General features: G+C 32.2%; 1 protein-coding gene across 1 annotated transcript; it reads right to left on the reverse strand.

Annotated features, from left to right (window-relative positions):
• Positions 1-10,138: 10,138 nt before the first annotated feature.
• On the reverse strand, positions 10,139-15,283 carry LOC130948804 (patatin-like protein 6). Its single transcript, XM_057877675.1, has 3 exons — positions 13,585-15,283; positions 12,149-12,481; positions 10,139-10,565 (listed from the first exon to the last, which is right to left on the reverse strand). Exons 1-2 carry the CDS (start codon positions 14,728-14,730, stop codon positions 12,212-12,214), a joined length of 1,416 nt encoding a protein of 471 aa, XP_057733658.1. The 5' UTR covers positions 14,731-15,283; the 3' UTR covers positions 10,139-10,565; positions 12,149-12,211.
• Positions 15,284-15,484: the final 201 nt, after the last annotated feature.

The raw sequence follows: 15,484 nt of genomic DNA on the forward strand, positions 1-15,484 counted from the left end.
CAAGATACAAGACACTTAACCAACATCAAGAAATCAGAAAATAACTCTAGGCTTTTTTCTCAAGTGTATCACTCAACCTTTTTCCACTTATGGCTTTTACTTGAGCTTTCTCACAATGCCTTTTCTCACAAGAAATTAGAGAAAGATAAACATAGAAAAGCACATTACATTCAGTAAAATATGAAGGAGATTGACTTCATCAACAGCCTTTGTGCTATGCGAAAAACCATATTAGTAAGCCTCTGATTCAGTTCTTCATAGTGGCGGAATGCACCTTTGATTAGGTTACACTGTCCGGTTAGTTGAACTTTTTCAAAGAACACTTCTCAGAACAAAACCTCAATACTCTGGTTATATCTCCTTGGTTTCTGAATGAACAGCAAACCTCTTTTATCTCTTTGTATGTTGCTGGGTTCTTCTTCCAAGGTCAACATCTTGAGCCTTGAGTTTCACCAACCCACAGATTCACTTTTTCTCATTAAACCTTATAGTAGAAACTTTACTTCTGACTCTTTCATCTTGGCCGAAAGCCATAAAGCAGCAACCACAAAAGTCTTCTAGTGGTCAACTTAATCTGAATCCTTGAAAATCAACTTGGTCCCCAAGACAAGTTTGAGACCGTAGATACACAACAGAGAAGAACGGAAAACAACTTCCCTTTGTATCCCATTTCGGACTGAGCAGAGAGTTGGGAAGAAGAGAAAAAACTGAGTTGCATGTATGAGGAAATGATTTACCTTTGATCTTTTCTTAAGCTTGATTTGTCTTGAACTTGTTAATTTGATATTCTGTCTTTCAAGCTTAAACCTTCTCTCTCTTGCTTCTTTGGTTACTAGCTTAGGGAAGAAGCTCTTTTTTTCTTTCTTACTTTTCTGAGTTTCTGACCAACTCTTCAGAAGTGAACGTTGCTTTTGGTAAGACAAAAGAGAGGGATTTGCTTGCTGAAATAAAATTGGACTTGGATCGAGTAGTGATATGCTTGGCCCGTTATGATTTCTTCAGCTTTGATTCCTTGGGCTTTGTTTATTTTATTGACCCATCACTTTTTGTTTTATTTTCCATTCCATTTGGGCTGCTTAAATTTAATTATGGCCTGCAACATATAGTAAATAATTAGCAACATATACTTATTAATTTATTAATACTAATTATTTATTTTGCCAAAAATAATGTTTGTCATCACTAATTAATTTAGTTAATTTCTTAACTCAATACAAAGATTAGAAGATAAAAATTAAATTAAGTCAAATATATTAAATTGAGTTGTATTTCAGTATCACGTTTGATTTAAGATAAATATGAAAATTAAGGAATAGTTTTGGAATTTTAAAAAGTTAAATAAGAGTATTTTTGTAAAAAAAATATAAAAATTTTAGTATCTGTCTATTTTGTCAATTTTTAGCAAATTGATAGTAGTTGGATTCTAATGGTCTAAGAACGAAACCAACTCCTTTTTTGCAAATATCAATTTTTCTAAAAGTACATGAAAGACCTTCGACAAATTTTTAAATAAATTTTAATCTACAATAAATTAATCTATTAATCAGACTAAGAGATAGCACAAAAAAAATGCGATCAAAACATGCAAAGATGTCAAAAAGCAACAATTGACAACAAATAAAATGTCTTCTTGTGCTAGTTAATTAAGAGAGAGTACGTAAAGTGCTATTTAATTAGGTGGGAAAAAGGAACAAAGAATAGTTTACGTGAATATTTTTATATACAATTATTACTCGAAATCCACAATGGAAATGGATTGTTGACATATTTAAACACTACTTTAATTAACTTTTCCAGTGGAATAGTATAACATAATTCATGTCTTTTTCTTGCATGTGAAAAGTTGGTAGGGTCATCGTGTAATATGCATGGTTTATTTAGCCTTAGTTTTAATTTACAACTTGGTTACTCTCATTGATATTAATATTATTTTTCCTAATTCAGTCTTATTGGTTCGATTTACTATCTTATACTATATTACTAGCTTTGTTTGAATTAATTTAATTGATGTTATATTCGATGTTTATGAATTACATCCGATTCATATATTTACAATATTTATTCAAATTCGATCTGAAAATTGTAGATAAAAATCTGATCCGCATCTGAAGAGAATTTACACTATCCATTTACACCGCAAAATTATTGGATTGGATTAGATCAGATTCGCACACTAATAGGATTGAATTGCAGATTTTGTGTAGGTATTTACATATCCGATCCGCATATTCGCATATTCGCAAAAATAAATAAATATTTTTTTATATTTTATTTCAACTAATAATTATCATATATGTTGTATTATTTAAATTTATTGTTTAAAAAGTATATTTAAAATTATTTTAAGAGTAAACATACTTAAAAGAATAGAAAAAATAAATTTTATTGATATTTTTTAATAAAAATAATTTTTTAAAAATATTTTTGTGTTTTACGTATATATCCGATATCTGATATTTGCGGATCGGATCGGATCCAAACTTAAAAACCGCGAATATTGGATCCAAACCGATAGTTTTAGTGCAGATTAAATCGAAATTTTGGTCATATCCAATCCAATCCGATCCGTGTTCACACATGGGCGTCTAATTATTTTTGTGTCCCTATTAATAATTTAATGACATCTCCCAAATGGAGAGCACAATTTAAAAATGGAGCAATGCAAGCGATGAATGGAGCTTAACAGAACTTCAGAAATACCTACCTGAAGATATCATCAAAAAGATCTTAGCACACCTCCCACCAAAAATTGCGAATGGAGAAGACAAACTAGGTTGGATTCATTCGGAGGATAATGAATTCTCCACTAGTGCGACCTTTAAGGCACTGGCAGGCCAGGGTGGTCAAAACCATACTGATCGAGTTCGATGACCATATGGGATTGGAGGGGGCCGCAAAAAACAAAGGTTTTTACTTGAAAGATGTGTCATAATAGACTGCACACCAATGTCAGAAAAGCCAGAATGTATAGAGGACAAGAAGATTTCTCCTTTTGTGTCGAAAAATAAGAAGATGTGCTCCATGCTTTAAGGAACTGCACCAAAGTTACACATATTTTGGTGAATTTTTTAAACCCAAAAGAAATACCTAAATTCTTTGCCTTCAATTTTAAATATTGGACACAATTCAACTTATTCAACCAATTGAATATAAACCCTAACCTTAAGTGGAAAGACATCTTCATCGTTGCCATCTGGAAGATTTAGAGCTGGAGAAATCGGGAGGTCCACGAGCAGAACTATTGGAGGCTGCCCCACCCTCACCTGCAAATTCTGAAGGAAGCAGAAGAGATTAGGGAAGCTTTTGACAAATTGGCGAGAAAATTTTTTCCGCTCTTATTTTAGCTACAGAACTCAATTTGCGAGAAACAAACTTACTCGTAAATCTCTTACTAATTAGTCGTTATTCTCAAGTTCGGATATTTTGTGACCATTCATTAAGTTTGTCGTTAGTGTGTCGCTAATTTCTCGCTAGTTAGTGATGAATTAGTGACAAAAAATTTTCTCGCAAAAATCTATCCCTAATCTGTTAAATTCTTGTAGTGAAAGAAGAATTCACAGAAGATTCAGAGAAGAACAACTCATCAGATGACATCCTTCTCCTTCTGATTGGATCACTCTCAACACTGATGGGTCTATGAATGGGTTCACCAAAAAGACTGGTTGCGGGAATTTATTAAAAAACGAGAATAGTAAATGGATAGAAAAATTTTTGTTCAACATAGGTAGCTGCACTGTCTTCAAAGCAGAATTGTAGGGAATAGACCAGGGTCTCAAATTGACTTGGACTATGAATTTAAGAAAAGTTAGAGTGGAATGTGACTCAAAGGCTGTCATAGAGAGCATTAACAGTCCCAAAAACAGAAAAAATCATCCAAATGTCTTGATAAAAAATATTCACAATTGAAATAACAGAAAATAGAACATTCTTTTTGTAAATATTTACAGAAAAGACAATAAACGTGCTAATTGTCTGGCGCGTAAAAATTTAGAAATACTCCTTTAAATGAGATAGTAACTTTTTTATCTGATGATAAACAAAGAATAGCTTTGTTCCACTTCTCTTTTTTAGATTTTTTTATCCCGTTTCTTAAAAAAATGACATCTCCCAAATTTTGGTTGATATTAATTCGATATTTATGTATTTGATAGTATGTGATATATATATATATATATATATATATATATATATATATATATAGTGTGAAAAAATTTTAAGTGTACTAAGAATATTGGTATTCTAGCTATTTTAATCATTGATCTAAATTATAAAAAATATATATAAAATAAATATTAATTAAAAATCAACAATTAAAATAATTAATACACTTAAAACTCTTCTTATATATATTATTTCTGGCTTAGGGTTCAGAATGGAACAGGTGAACATACACTGAGGATTGCATATCAAACAAAATATTTAATTTATTTGTTTGTGAATGAAAAGCTAAGGGTATTAAAATTTTGGGTGATGTAGTGTTGTAGGGTACTACATAATATTTCTTAATATTATGTGTGGGTCGTCGCGTCTAAGCCATTATTAAAGGTTTACAATTATAGCCTGACTTTAGAATGAGAAAATTTTCCTAATCTGGAAAAAAGAAAGGGACTGAAAAAGGAGCTAATATATATATTATGATAAAGCAAATTTAATTTATCTTATACAAAAAGATATATATGGTCAACAAATTAAAGTCCCTAATTAAAAAACTCATAAATAAACGTTACAATAATCAATCAATGGTGCTTTACTCTCCCCATCAATTACAGATAATAGTTTTTTTCATAAAGAAATAAGTTAGACACAGAAATCTAAATTATTAAAATTTAATAAACTGATAAATAGAATGATTTTGTTTTTTAAGAAAAGAGTTTTATAATTTGAATCCTCTAACTTTATATGAGTAAATTTAACCTAAATTTTCTTTAAATAAATCATATTAGACATATAATACAGAGAATGATGAAATTGTAATATACTTAATTTGGAGTTTATTACCTCACAAAGTCTTGAATGCTAAGAAAGCTACATCAGTCACTTTTAATTCACAGGATTGAAAATGGAACGAAGTAGAAATATAAAGAAACAAATCATCCACTTTTTGCTTTTGTGATGAATGCATTATTATAGTTTATTACCCTTCTTTGTTTGCGTATATAGTAGCTTTTGACTTTTGAGGACGGAAAGAAATGTTAAAATCCAAGGTTGCAACTTGCAAGAATGTATATATATGGAAGGATTTCATAGCTAGAAGCTCATTGCCATGTGTTTACTATTATGGAATCATGCATGATTCATGTGAATTAATAAAATAAATATGATATATTTGATAAAATTGTGAAAGAATAAGAAAAGAAAAAAATGTAAATTTTTTTTGATTGTTGACTAATTGAATTGAATTTGTATATTCTTTTGGGTTGAATTTATAAGTCACGAGACTTCTTTATTGTTGTCATGGAATAAGGTGGAAAAGTAATTTAATAATATTTATACATGTTTGTATATGAGAAGAAATTTATATTTTTATTCCTAAAACATGTCTCGTTTCCACGTGTTGCAAATAAAATAAGTAATGCAAAATTCTCATTTATCTCATTTGCGAATAAGAAAAGTGCCTATAAATATTTTTAAGTATTTTATTTGCACACAAGATAAATAACTAAAAATTATTATTTATTTTGATGGCAGTGTAAATGAGATAAAATTGAATGATACCTGTTTATATTGTTGTTGGAATTTAAATTGTATTCATTTGATTTTATTTTATTTTTCCATCCAATTCAAATAGTTCAAACTATTACTTGATATAACACATTGTTATTAGTTGTATTTATATACATGAAGTGTAAATAGAATTAGTTAGTTTTCTCATGTTAGATAGTGCTATATATATATATATATATATATATATATATATATATTTTAATATAGTAGGTTAAGAATTAATTTATTGTGAATCTGAGCTTTATTTTAAAAATTTGTTATTGGTTAATGAGTTGCTATATTTATAAGTTGGAATTCAAACTTTCGATATTTGCTTAATTAAGCAGATAAGTGAGTTAACTATTAAATCAAGTCGGTAGTATTACAGTTTTATATGCTATCTTTTTTAATTGAGTAAAGTGACAACTAGGTTCTTGAAGATTTTGACTTCGTTAATTGATCCTCCACGATATTAAATGATAGACACGTTATGTCATTTTTCTATCAATTTATCACGTAAAATTTAAGATGGTATTTAGATGTACCATTAATTACTGTAACGTGTTTATTTATGAAAATGTTATTTTTAGAACAAAACTTTATCTGTTTTAATAATATTCGTGATAAATAAAAATCAATTGATAAAGGTATATAGAAACTCAAAAAACAATAAATGTTTAATTATCTAAAATTTTATCATTTTCAGACAGCAACAAAATACATATCATTATAGGTAACGAAATATATTAGCAATTCTATTTCATTTCGCATTATTCATCATTAACAGAAGGACATATATGTATGTCTACTATTTTCTATCATAAAAAACTTAATTTGTACTTTTTTTTCAAAAACTAATTAATTAATCTTAAGTTAAAATTTTCGAAGATCTAATCGTCATTTTACTTTTTTAATTACAACATAAAAGTTCAATTGTTGAAGAAATTAAAGGTAGTTGTAGTTGGTACAAGTCAAAAGATAGATGAGTTGAATTTCTTGAGAGAGTATAGCACCCACACCAAATGAAGACATGAAAGGTCTCATTCTGTAGTTGCATGCGTATGCACTACATACTGTGCATGGACCACGTACGTTGAATTTTTCATCCTTAACCACTCACTCATTTGCCAATTGCCAACGCTCCAATTTCACTTTTAGTTATATATAGTTACAAGAAAAATTAACATGACTCTCTTTCAAAGGACACATATGATGGAGCACCGAAAATAACGGATACTTGTCTAATATATAATTGGAATTTAATATCACTGCTTTATTATTTATACAGTTATCTAATGTTCTTTTCTTTTTTTTCTTTTTTTTGTGGGGTGGGTACAGTAAATGATGTTATTAGCTAGGTACTGCGTCTGTTTCTGAGAACAGAACAGAATAAGATATTGAGAACAGGATAGGATAAGACACTGATAGACAGAGATACAAAATTTTGTGTTCTGTTTGGTAATAAACTAGAACAAATTATGAAAATTTAATTTATTTTCATTTTTTTATTTAAAAAATTTGAGATGAAAAATATAATAATAAAAATATATAATTATAAAAAATTAACAAAAATAATGAAAAAAAAAGAATGAAAAATAAGTTGTATCTCTTGTTAATATCTCTGTGTCCTTCCTGTCAGGATGGACACAAAATACACTAATTCAGTGTCTCTGGATACACTATCTATATCCATGTCTCTTCTGCCAAACATGATTTTGTGTCTCTGTGTCCATATTTTAGCCTGTCTCTATAAATAAACGCAGCTTAAGGTGTTTAATGTTCGATTAAAACCTTGATTATATAAGACTAAACAATTAGTTACCAGTTAAGAATGTTCGTTTTTGTCATTAACTATTACATTTAAGTTACCATTTAAGTCATTTAGGTCTTTTTAGTTTTGGTACAACTTTTATAGGTCTTTCCTTTAATAACATAATGATATTTGACTACTATCCTCTATCACCCAACATCCAATCTCTTGCAGAATATTGTCTTGGCCTTCAAATGTGCGACAAATTAAAATTTTTAATCAATTAAGGTTGACCAGTTTTACTGTTTTATCACAAATTAAATTACACATGAGACGCTTACATTTCTTTCACTCATCAGTTTGCATTGTATACTATAGTTTCTTCTCCATCTCTCTTTTCTAATTGTTATGGATAATAAATCCAAAATATTTAAATAATAATGTAATTTGTACTACAATATTTTCCGTGACTCACTTCTAGATTTCCAATAAGTGAATAGTTCGTGTCATGTACAATCAAATAGAACTTTCATAATTTGACTTCAATTTTTATTTTAAATTTTTATTTCATAATTTTTTATTTTTATTTTAATTATAGCATCATTCAACTCATATATAATTATTGATAATAGAAGAAAAATTATTTTTAGTGGCATTTATTTTATCTTTAGTGACAATAAAAATAGTTGCTAATAAGTGTTAGCACAAAAAATCGGCAGTACAGATAGTTCGACTGGACTATGATCGTTTGACCTAACAGTGAGTCGACAATATTTAAGTCGAAATATCAAAGCATGTGGGTTGTTCTTCGAGAATGTAGGTTGAAGTATCACAAACAAGAGTTTGACTTATCCTAGAAGGAGTCAAGACGGTAATTTCTAAAAATCGAAATGAGATAATTGCATTAATTAAGGCATCATCTAGAAGCACTTTATAGAATATGGGGTTTGAAGACCAAGGTAAGAGAAGACGTGGTATGTTAAACTTAGGAGTTAAGATTCTTCATGATCAAGGCAGTATCGTGTCTTGAGAAATAGGAGGAAGCTAGATAATGAAAAAAGAAAATTAAAATAGTGTGCAAATCTATCCTTGTGGCGATCTATAAATAGAAGAAAAACAAAAGTGAAAAGGGGACTTCAATTTGAACACTACAACATCACACAAAACTATACAAAATTCAAAGTCACACCGACATTAAGAAAATTTATAGAGTGCAAGTGCATGTGAGTATTTAGAGTTAATTTTCTTTTTATTCATTTTATCTTCATTATTTTAACTTTCTCTTTTATTTTATTTTATCATTTTTAATTTCTTTTCAGATATTTTAATTTATTTTGTTCATTTATTTTAAACTTCAATATGTTTATTATTTTAGTTACAGTTTTTATTTATCCCATTTGTTTCCTTCTTGTTATTCTGCTTTATGTTGTTTATTTTTATTATTTTTTTCAAGTATTTTATTTTTAGGCTTTTACTTCGCTTTATTTATTTTCTTATTTTATGCAATTTATTACAAATTTTGACATACACAGTGTCAATACCTACGCTAAGTAATTTCTGAATCGAATTCATTTTTTTTCAGAAAAATCGTATCTACTTCCCAAATTGAAAACTTGGTACAAGTTTAATTCGATACCCTGTCGAAGTTACAAAAAATAAGCAGAACACTAACATATTTAATTTATCAGTGATTAAGTATTAGTCATTTTATACTTTATCGTTAAATTATTTTAGCAATAACTATAACAATTGTCATAAAAACTATGTGGCCATTAAAAGTAATACTAGAATTTTTTAGTTGTCATTTCTATTATTGTTAAAAAATCTATAATTTTAATTAAGTATATTCAATCTTTTTAGTATAGAAGGCAACAACCTATTTTTTCTTCTGAAGTTTTAAAATTATTTTTGATGATGATAATTATTATTATTATTGTTGACAATCAAATCCGAGTTTAAAAATTGTAAATATTCAATCCGATTTGATTTAATGTTTTAAGTACGAATCAAATTAAGATTTTATTTATATTTAATTTAACTTGAGATTTTTTTCATATTCAATTCGATTTGGGTATACCCTATTTTTTGGGAGAAAAAAATCCTAGCAGTTAAGTGAAAAACATCAAAATATTCCGTTTTAAACAAACATAAATATTATGTAAATAGCACTATATATTTTGAAAGATATACTTCATCAAAACAAAAAACAAATAATCGATATCTGCCTGTAAAATGGTTCGATGCACGCTGTGTACACAAAGATGAGAAGCACTCCAAAATATTCAAGCTGTTTTTACTTTTTATTATCATAAAAAGAGATAGCCCGTTAGCCACCCATCATGAAGTAAAGAAAAGAAAAATAAGAAATTTAAAAATAGAAAGCTACACTGAAGTGGTCAGCCACAAATATGGCCACGTTTCTGAAATTCCATAAATCACAATTCGATACTAGTAGCCAAATACCACCCACATATTTTATCCGAAGCAGGAATGAATAATCCTTTTAATATATTTAAACAAGAGAAATCTTTACAAACTATAGTAAAACTTTCAAGTGTACTGATATATTGGTATTGCAGTATTTCAATAATTTTTAATAGTTGATTTTAATTTTTATAATTACTGAAACACCAATGTACGATATACTTGAAAACTTTTTCCAAACTATATATACTTGGAAAAAAATTAAAGAAGAGAAATAAAAACTTAAAATTGAAGAATGTAAATATGTAATCCAATATTCCACCCTGAATTCTTTTAAATGAAAAGAATTCACATTTGATTTCATGTTTGACCCTAAAAAACTTCAAGCCTTCAACTCTGTTTTCTTTTTTCTTTTTCTTGGTATCTTACCTCATAGAAAGGTTTTAGTGGAGACCACATGTCTGTCCTATGGAGAACAAAGTATCCCACAGAGATTTTCCACCCTTTTTTACACTTACAGTACTTGTCCTTTTCACTCAACTCCCTAACACTTCTTTGTCTATTCTTGCATATTAAAGCTGCTAAATATTACTAGTTTACTACCCCTTCAACCTCTTCCTTTTTTTTTCTTTTTCTACTCCTCCTGCTTCTTGTTTTTCCAGCTATATATATATATCATGTTTTTCCCCTGCAAGAAATAGAAATTTACATCAACAATAGAAAGACTTTTACATGCAATTAGGTTGAATGAGATGCAGGTGTACAATTATAAGTATGATGCAATTCATATGAACAAATACTATGTACTTTGAGAACTAGAGCTGTGAAAATAATCATTCAAGATTGAGAGAAATTAAAAATTAAAGATGTTTGGAATTTGAGCTTTGTGTTGAACGTTCTCTTTCTCACTTTGGGACATGTGAACAGTCTTAATACTTCTTTTTGGTCTGTTATTTTCTTTCTTCTTTTTTTGTTTTAGAAAAAGAATAAAACCCTGCCATTGCTTTGTGAAGTTGTCCCCATTTCAATGTTCCATTAATAATTAGTCAAACTCCAAATCAAGGAGAGACTTTTTTCTTCCAACATTTTCTTTATTTAGTCAAAATTATGTAATAAAGTTAGTATCACACATGATAGATTAGAAAGACAGAAATATACTCATCAAAAGAGCTACTAAGTACTAAGCCAATCAATTGAAGTATGAAATTTTACTGGAATCTCACAGAAAATGCATGTAATGGAATGATTAACAATGATCTACACTCTAAGATATATTTAAAAAAAAAACAAAAAAACTGGATTAGATTTAGCAAGGAACATTAAAAAAGCTTTCTAGTTTATTTATGTAAAAGGTGTTGTTAAAACAAAGACTGAACATAAACCATTTTCAACCAGATAACCCTATAAATGCGGTCTCAAGAAGCAGTTGAGTACTGTAGAACAATGATGAATAGTAACTTAATAACAGTCAACCACCCCAAAACTTTTGTTTTATTTTTTCAGGGGACGAATCTTTAAAAACCTACCACACCTCAAGACATTATTATTACATGAACTACTTTTCAGGACTACGGAAAACACTTTTATAGGGGCTACCCCGCAATGATCTTAATTCTTTTATAATGATCAAAATATACCCTATAAACTCTAACCCCAAAAATAAAAGGTGAATTGACCAGAATGTCCTTTCCTCATGCCAACAATGTGTCGGTGGGCCGACATCACATATTTCTTTCATCTTTCTTCCCCATACATCATACAACTACAATTTCTTCCCAAGTCCTAACACATTTAATCATACATCTATATCTATAGATTATATGAGCTGACAATATCAGCACTCCTGCTAAAAAGGCTATGGTAGTCAATGAAAATTCAAGTGTAGTAAAACCATAACTAACTTTTCTTTCTTGCAGGAAATTAAAGTTTTAATTTAGGAGGCATGAACTATGCTATTAAATTTACCTAGACCATGCTACTCATCACAAAAGAAAACAATTAATTAAATGAAAATGCTAGTGAGCAAGCATGTCCAATTAAAAAGTGGGATTTAGAATAGACGTGTAGTTAAGCAAAGTTGGGGCCAAGTTTTATTTATCAAAAACATCTGAATAAAATCAATGTCCATGGTTTTATGTTTATCATTGTTTTAATTAAGATGCCTTCCCTCTTGCTAATTCATTCAATGGGTCCAAGGAAAACGCTTTCTTTGAAAGGATGTCTATAAATGATTGAGGGTAACACAAAACAAAACAAATAGATACTCCATACCTTTTTTTCCCCTCTTTCATTAATTTTTCTTTATGTTGATTCTTGCAAGTGTTGGTCCATGAATTAGGTCGCTTTTGGGGTAGCTTGCTTGAAAGCAACAGTGGGAGCTATTCTGCAGCTCCTCCTCTGATGCTCCTGGACGAGTTCTCCGGCGAACCAGTCGAGTTTCTCGAAATTACTTTGCTCGCCGATCCGCTTCCCTCCAAACAGCACTGACTCTACATTCTCCTGCTTCAACATCTCCTCCGCCATCCCAATCAACATCTTTACATTCTCAGGACTTGAATCTGTATCCACATTGGGTCCACATCGCCCCATCCTAGACCCGTTTGCCTGTCCTCAATTTTTTAAATTGCTTAGAAAATCTTTCAATTTGAAATTAAATACAGTACCCGAATTTAAGTACAAATGAATGAATGAAATACACAGAAAAAACAGTTAAAGACATGTAATAAGATGAGAAACACACATCCATCATTAATCATGAAATTAAAAGCAACCTAACAACTTCTTCTGGTGATTAGAATATGATCGAAATTAGAATAGGCTTTATTAGTTTACCTAAACAGGTGTATGCTAAATTGCTAACACAAGGCTGCAATAAAGAAAATGTCCCCCACCCCCACCCTTTCTCTTTCTTTTAAGTACTACTGACAAACTTTGAAACTCAATGCTGCTTTAGTGCCTCAGCAATAACAAACAAATGCTATTATTACCCTTTGATCCTAATTCCTACACACAGTGGGTAAAGCAATGTATTCCATATTTCCAAGTTGCAGAAACTGAACACATGGCAAGGGGGAACAAGCATGGTGGCAAGGCTCTTTCTTACCGGACAAAATGCACAACATTAATTGTCCCTATTGTACAGATATCCTCTTTCCACTCCTAACAAGTCCAAATCCAGCTATCCATCCCGTACTCATCAAGTTGCTACTTACAGACAAGGCAAGAGAATCATCCCCCAAATGGAAACCCCACAACACCCTCCTGCTGGTGAGAAATTGACTCTATTTATTATGAGATCAACATCACCCTCACCCTCATCACCTCTGTGTTTGTGTTCCTAAGCTGGAGCATTCACAATTCACAAATCATCATCTCCTTCCGGCTATGAAATATAATACTACTTTTTTTTTAAATTTGAGAGACATCTTTCACCTGTAAGCAGTTTAATTTCCCTTTCCTATTTAAATTGACACTCCCAACAACAACAAAATTGACCCATGCTCATTCACACTCACGTGCCAGTGTGCCACCCCCAACCATATAATAAAAACAAAATTCTTATTTTGCAATCAACCACATTTTAAATTCAATCCAACAAAATTCTCATTCATGTCTAGTGTCACGCAAACATCAACATGAACATAATTGTAATTAAGTTGCCACATAACAATATTCATAATTAAAGGAATTAACTTAAAAAATTCTACCTGAATGCGAACATAATTTGTGCTCCGGCCTTGTCCGAAAGCCATGGCAACAGCTTGGTCGACTAGGTCTGCTGAGCCGTCGCCAGAGATTCGGGACACAGGCCGGGCCCAATCCTTGGGCTTCCACTTCCTGACTTCCTCGTAGTCGTAACGGGCTTCGAGGAGCTGGCCGGTGCCGAGGGACAGCACGAGGAGGTCCTCCACGCCGCGGACGAAGGGGAACTCCTGTTTGTTGTGGAGCACGTGCGTGATGGCGGCACCGGTGGGGTTGCTCATGGCCAAACCGCCGTCAACCGCCAAGCAACTGGTCTGGCCATCAACGGACCGCATCTGAAGCGGCTCGAACAGACCCGGTTCAGCCGAAGTGGCCCGGCACACCTCCCAGAGACGAAAGTCATAGCTGTCGGTTTCTAAGGCGTCAGCACGTGAGAACAAAAATGGCGCCGTACTGGACAAGTCATAGCACGGAACAAGAACCGGCTTCAGCGTGTCCTTCAACGTTAAGCTTCGACCGTTCTCGCCCGTAAACGCTTCCTTAACGGTTTTCTCTAGACCGGAAGTCGCCGAACCGATTGAACCGGAGCTGGAATCGCCGAACAGCTTTCGTAAGAATCCTCGGCGGCCGGAGCATGTTCTGGTTCCGGTGTTAGGGCGGTAGAATCGGCGACCTTGCTCGGCCAGCAGCCTCCAGGTGTCTTCGGCGGCGAAAATCGGACGTTTGTGGTCCTTGGTGGCGAATAGCATAGCGGTGAAGATGCCTCCGACGCCGGCACCGGCGGCGACATCGAAGTAATCGGCGATTGTGGCGTTGGCGTCGCCAGACTTGTTCTTGAGAGCATTTTCAAGGTAGGCTAGGGCTTTACCGGCGAGGATCCCGCGCATGGCTCCGCCGCCGTCGATAGAGAGGATGCATATCTTTCCACGCTGGTTCTTGAGGGAAGATACGGCGTCAATGGTGGCGACGGTTGACGGTTGAAGAAGCTCCGGTTTGGGATCAATAGAGGTAGGTATGTGCTTGGGGAACCAGAGCTTCTGTTGGTCGTAGCCGAATAGAAACTTGCTCTCCAGAATGGAGAATATTTCGTAGCTTAGCTTATCGGTTTCAATACTCGGCTCCTGCATTTCCACCTCATTACTTGAATCCATTCTTCCGAATTCACACACAACAAAGTAAATATTATTTTATTAGTGAAATGTTTGCAAAGAGAAGATTGGAAAGCACGTTTGAGAAAGAAAAGAGTGGGCGTGTTGAGCCTCTTCTATGCTGGTGCTACATGTATAAACACTAGTAAAAATTAAATAAACGGAGTCAAAAGTTGTCACAACTCCTTAGCTGCTGAAAGAAAAAGGGAAAACTCGCCGCTCCTCAAGTCCTCAAAGGCAGCCAACAAACAACCAACCAACAGCAACAAACACCGAACAAAACCACAAAATGCCAAATCACCACCCCCATATATCTATGCTATCTATGCAGTATGCAGTATGCACCTCCTCTTATATATATTTTTAGTTTACTTTATTATTATTACCACTTAGTACTTAATGTGCGCTCTTCTATTTTATACATCACTCACTAGTCACTACTGCCCTTTTCTTTCTTTATTATTATTAATTGCTTACCCCTGGTACTAATCACAAATCACAATCGTGTTTTAAAACGTTAAGCTTTCATAACACCTAATTATGTGTTAATATTTTACACTCACCGTACCATCTTCATTCCAATGGTTGATGATGTAATAAATAGTCTACTAATGAGAGAGGGTCTCCTAATGTGTGCCATGTTGGTCTGAAAGGGTCCCGCCGTAGGAATTACTAATTAGGGAGGGTGGAGGGAGGATCACCAATGGGTCACCGACACTTGTAAACCGTCCATCTAGCTGACCACGATCAACGGCGG

Source organism: Arachis stenosperma, chromosome 9 (assembly GCF_014773155.1).
Source record: "Arachis stenosperma cultivar V10309 chromosome 9, arast.V10309.gnm1.PFL2, whole genome shotgun sequence".
NCBI lineage: Eukaryota > Viridiplantae > Streptophyta > Magnoliopsida > Fabales > Fabaceae > Arachis > Arachis stenosperma.

What these genes read in the sequence shown, in the direction of transcription:
- LOC130948804 (XM_057877675.1), bottom strand. Translation starts at nt 14,730, where the DNA reads ATGGATTCAAGTAATGAGGTGGAAATGCAGGAGCCGAGTATTGAAACC. An exon ending in CAAATTATGTTCGCATTCAG is followed by an intron (nt 12,482 to 13,584) that starts GTAGAATTTTTT and finishes AATTGAGGACAG; the next exon opens with GCAAACGGGTCTAGGATGGG.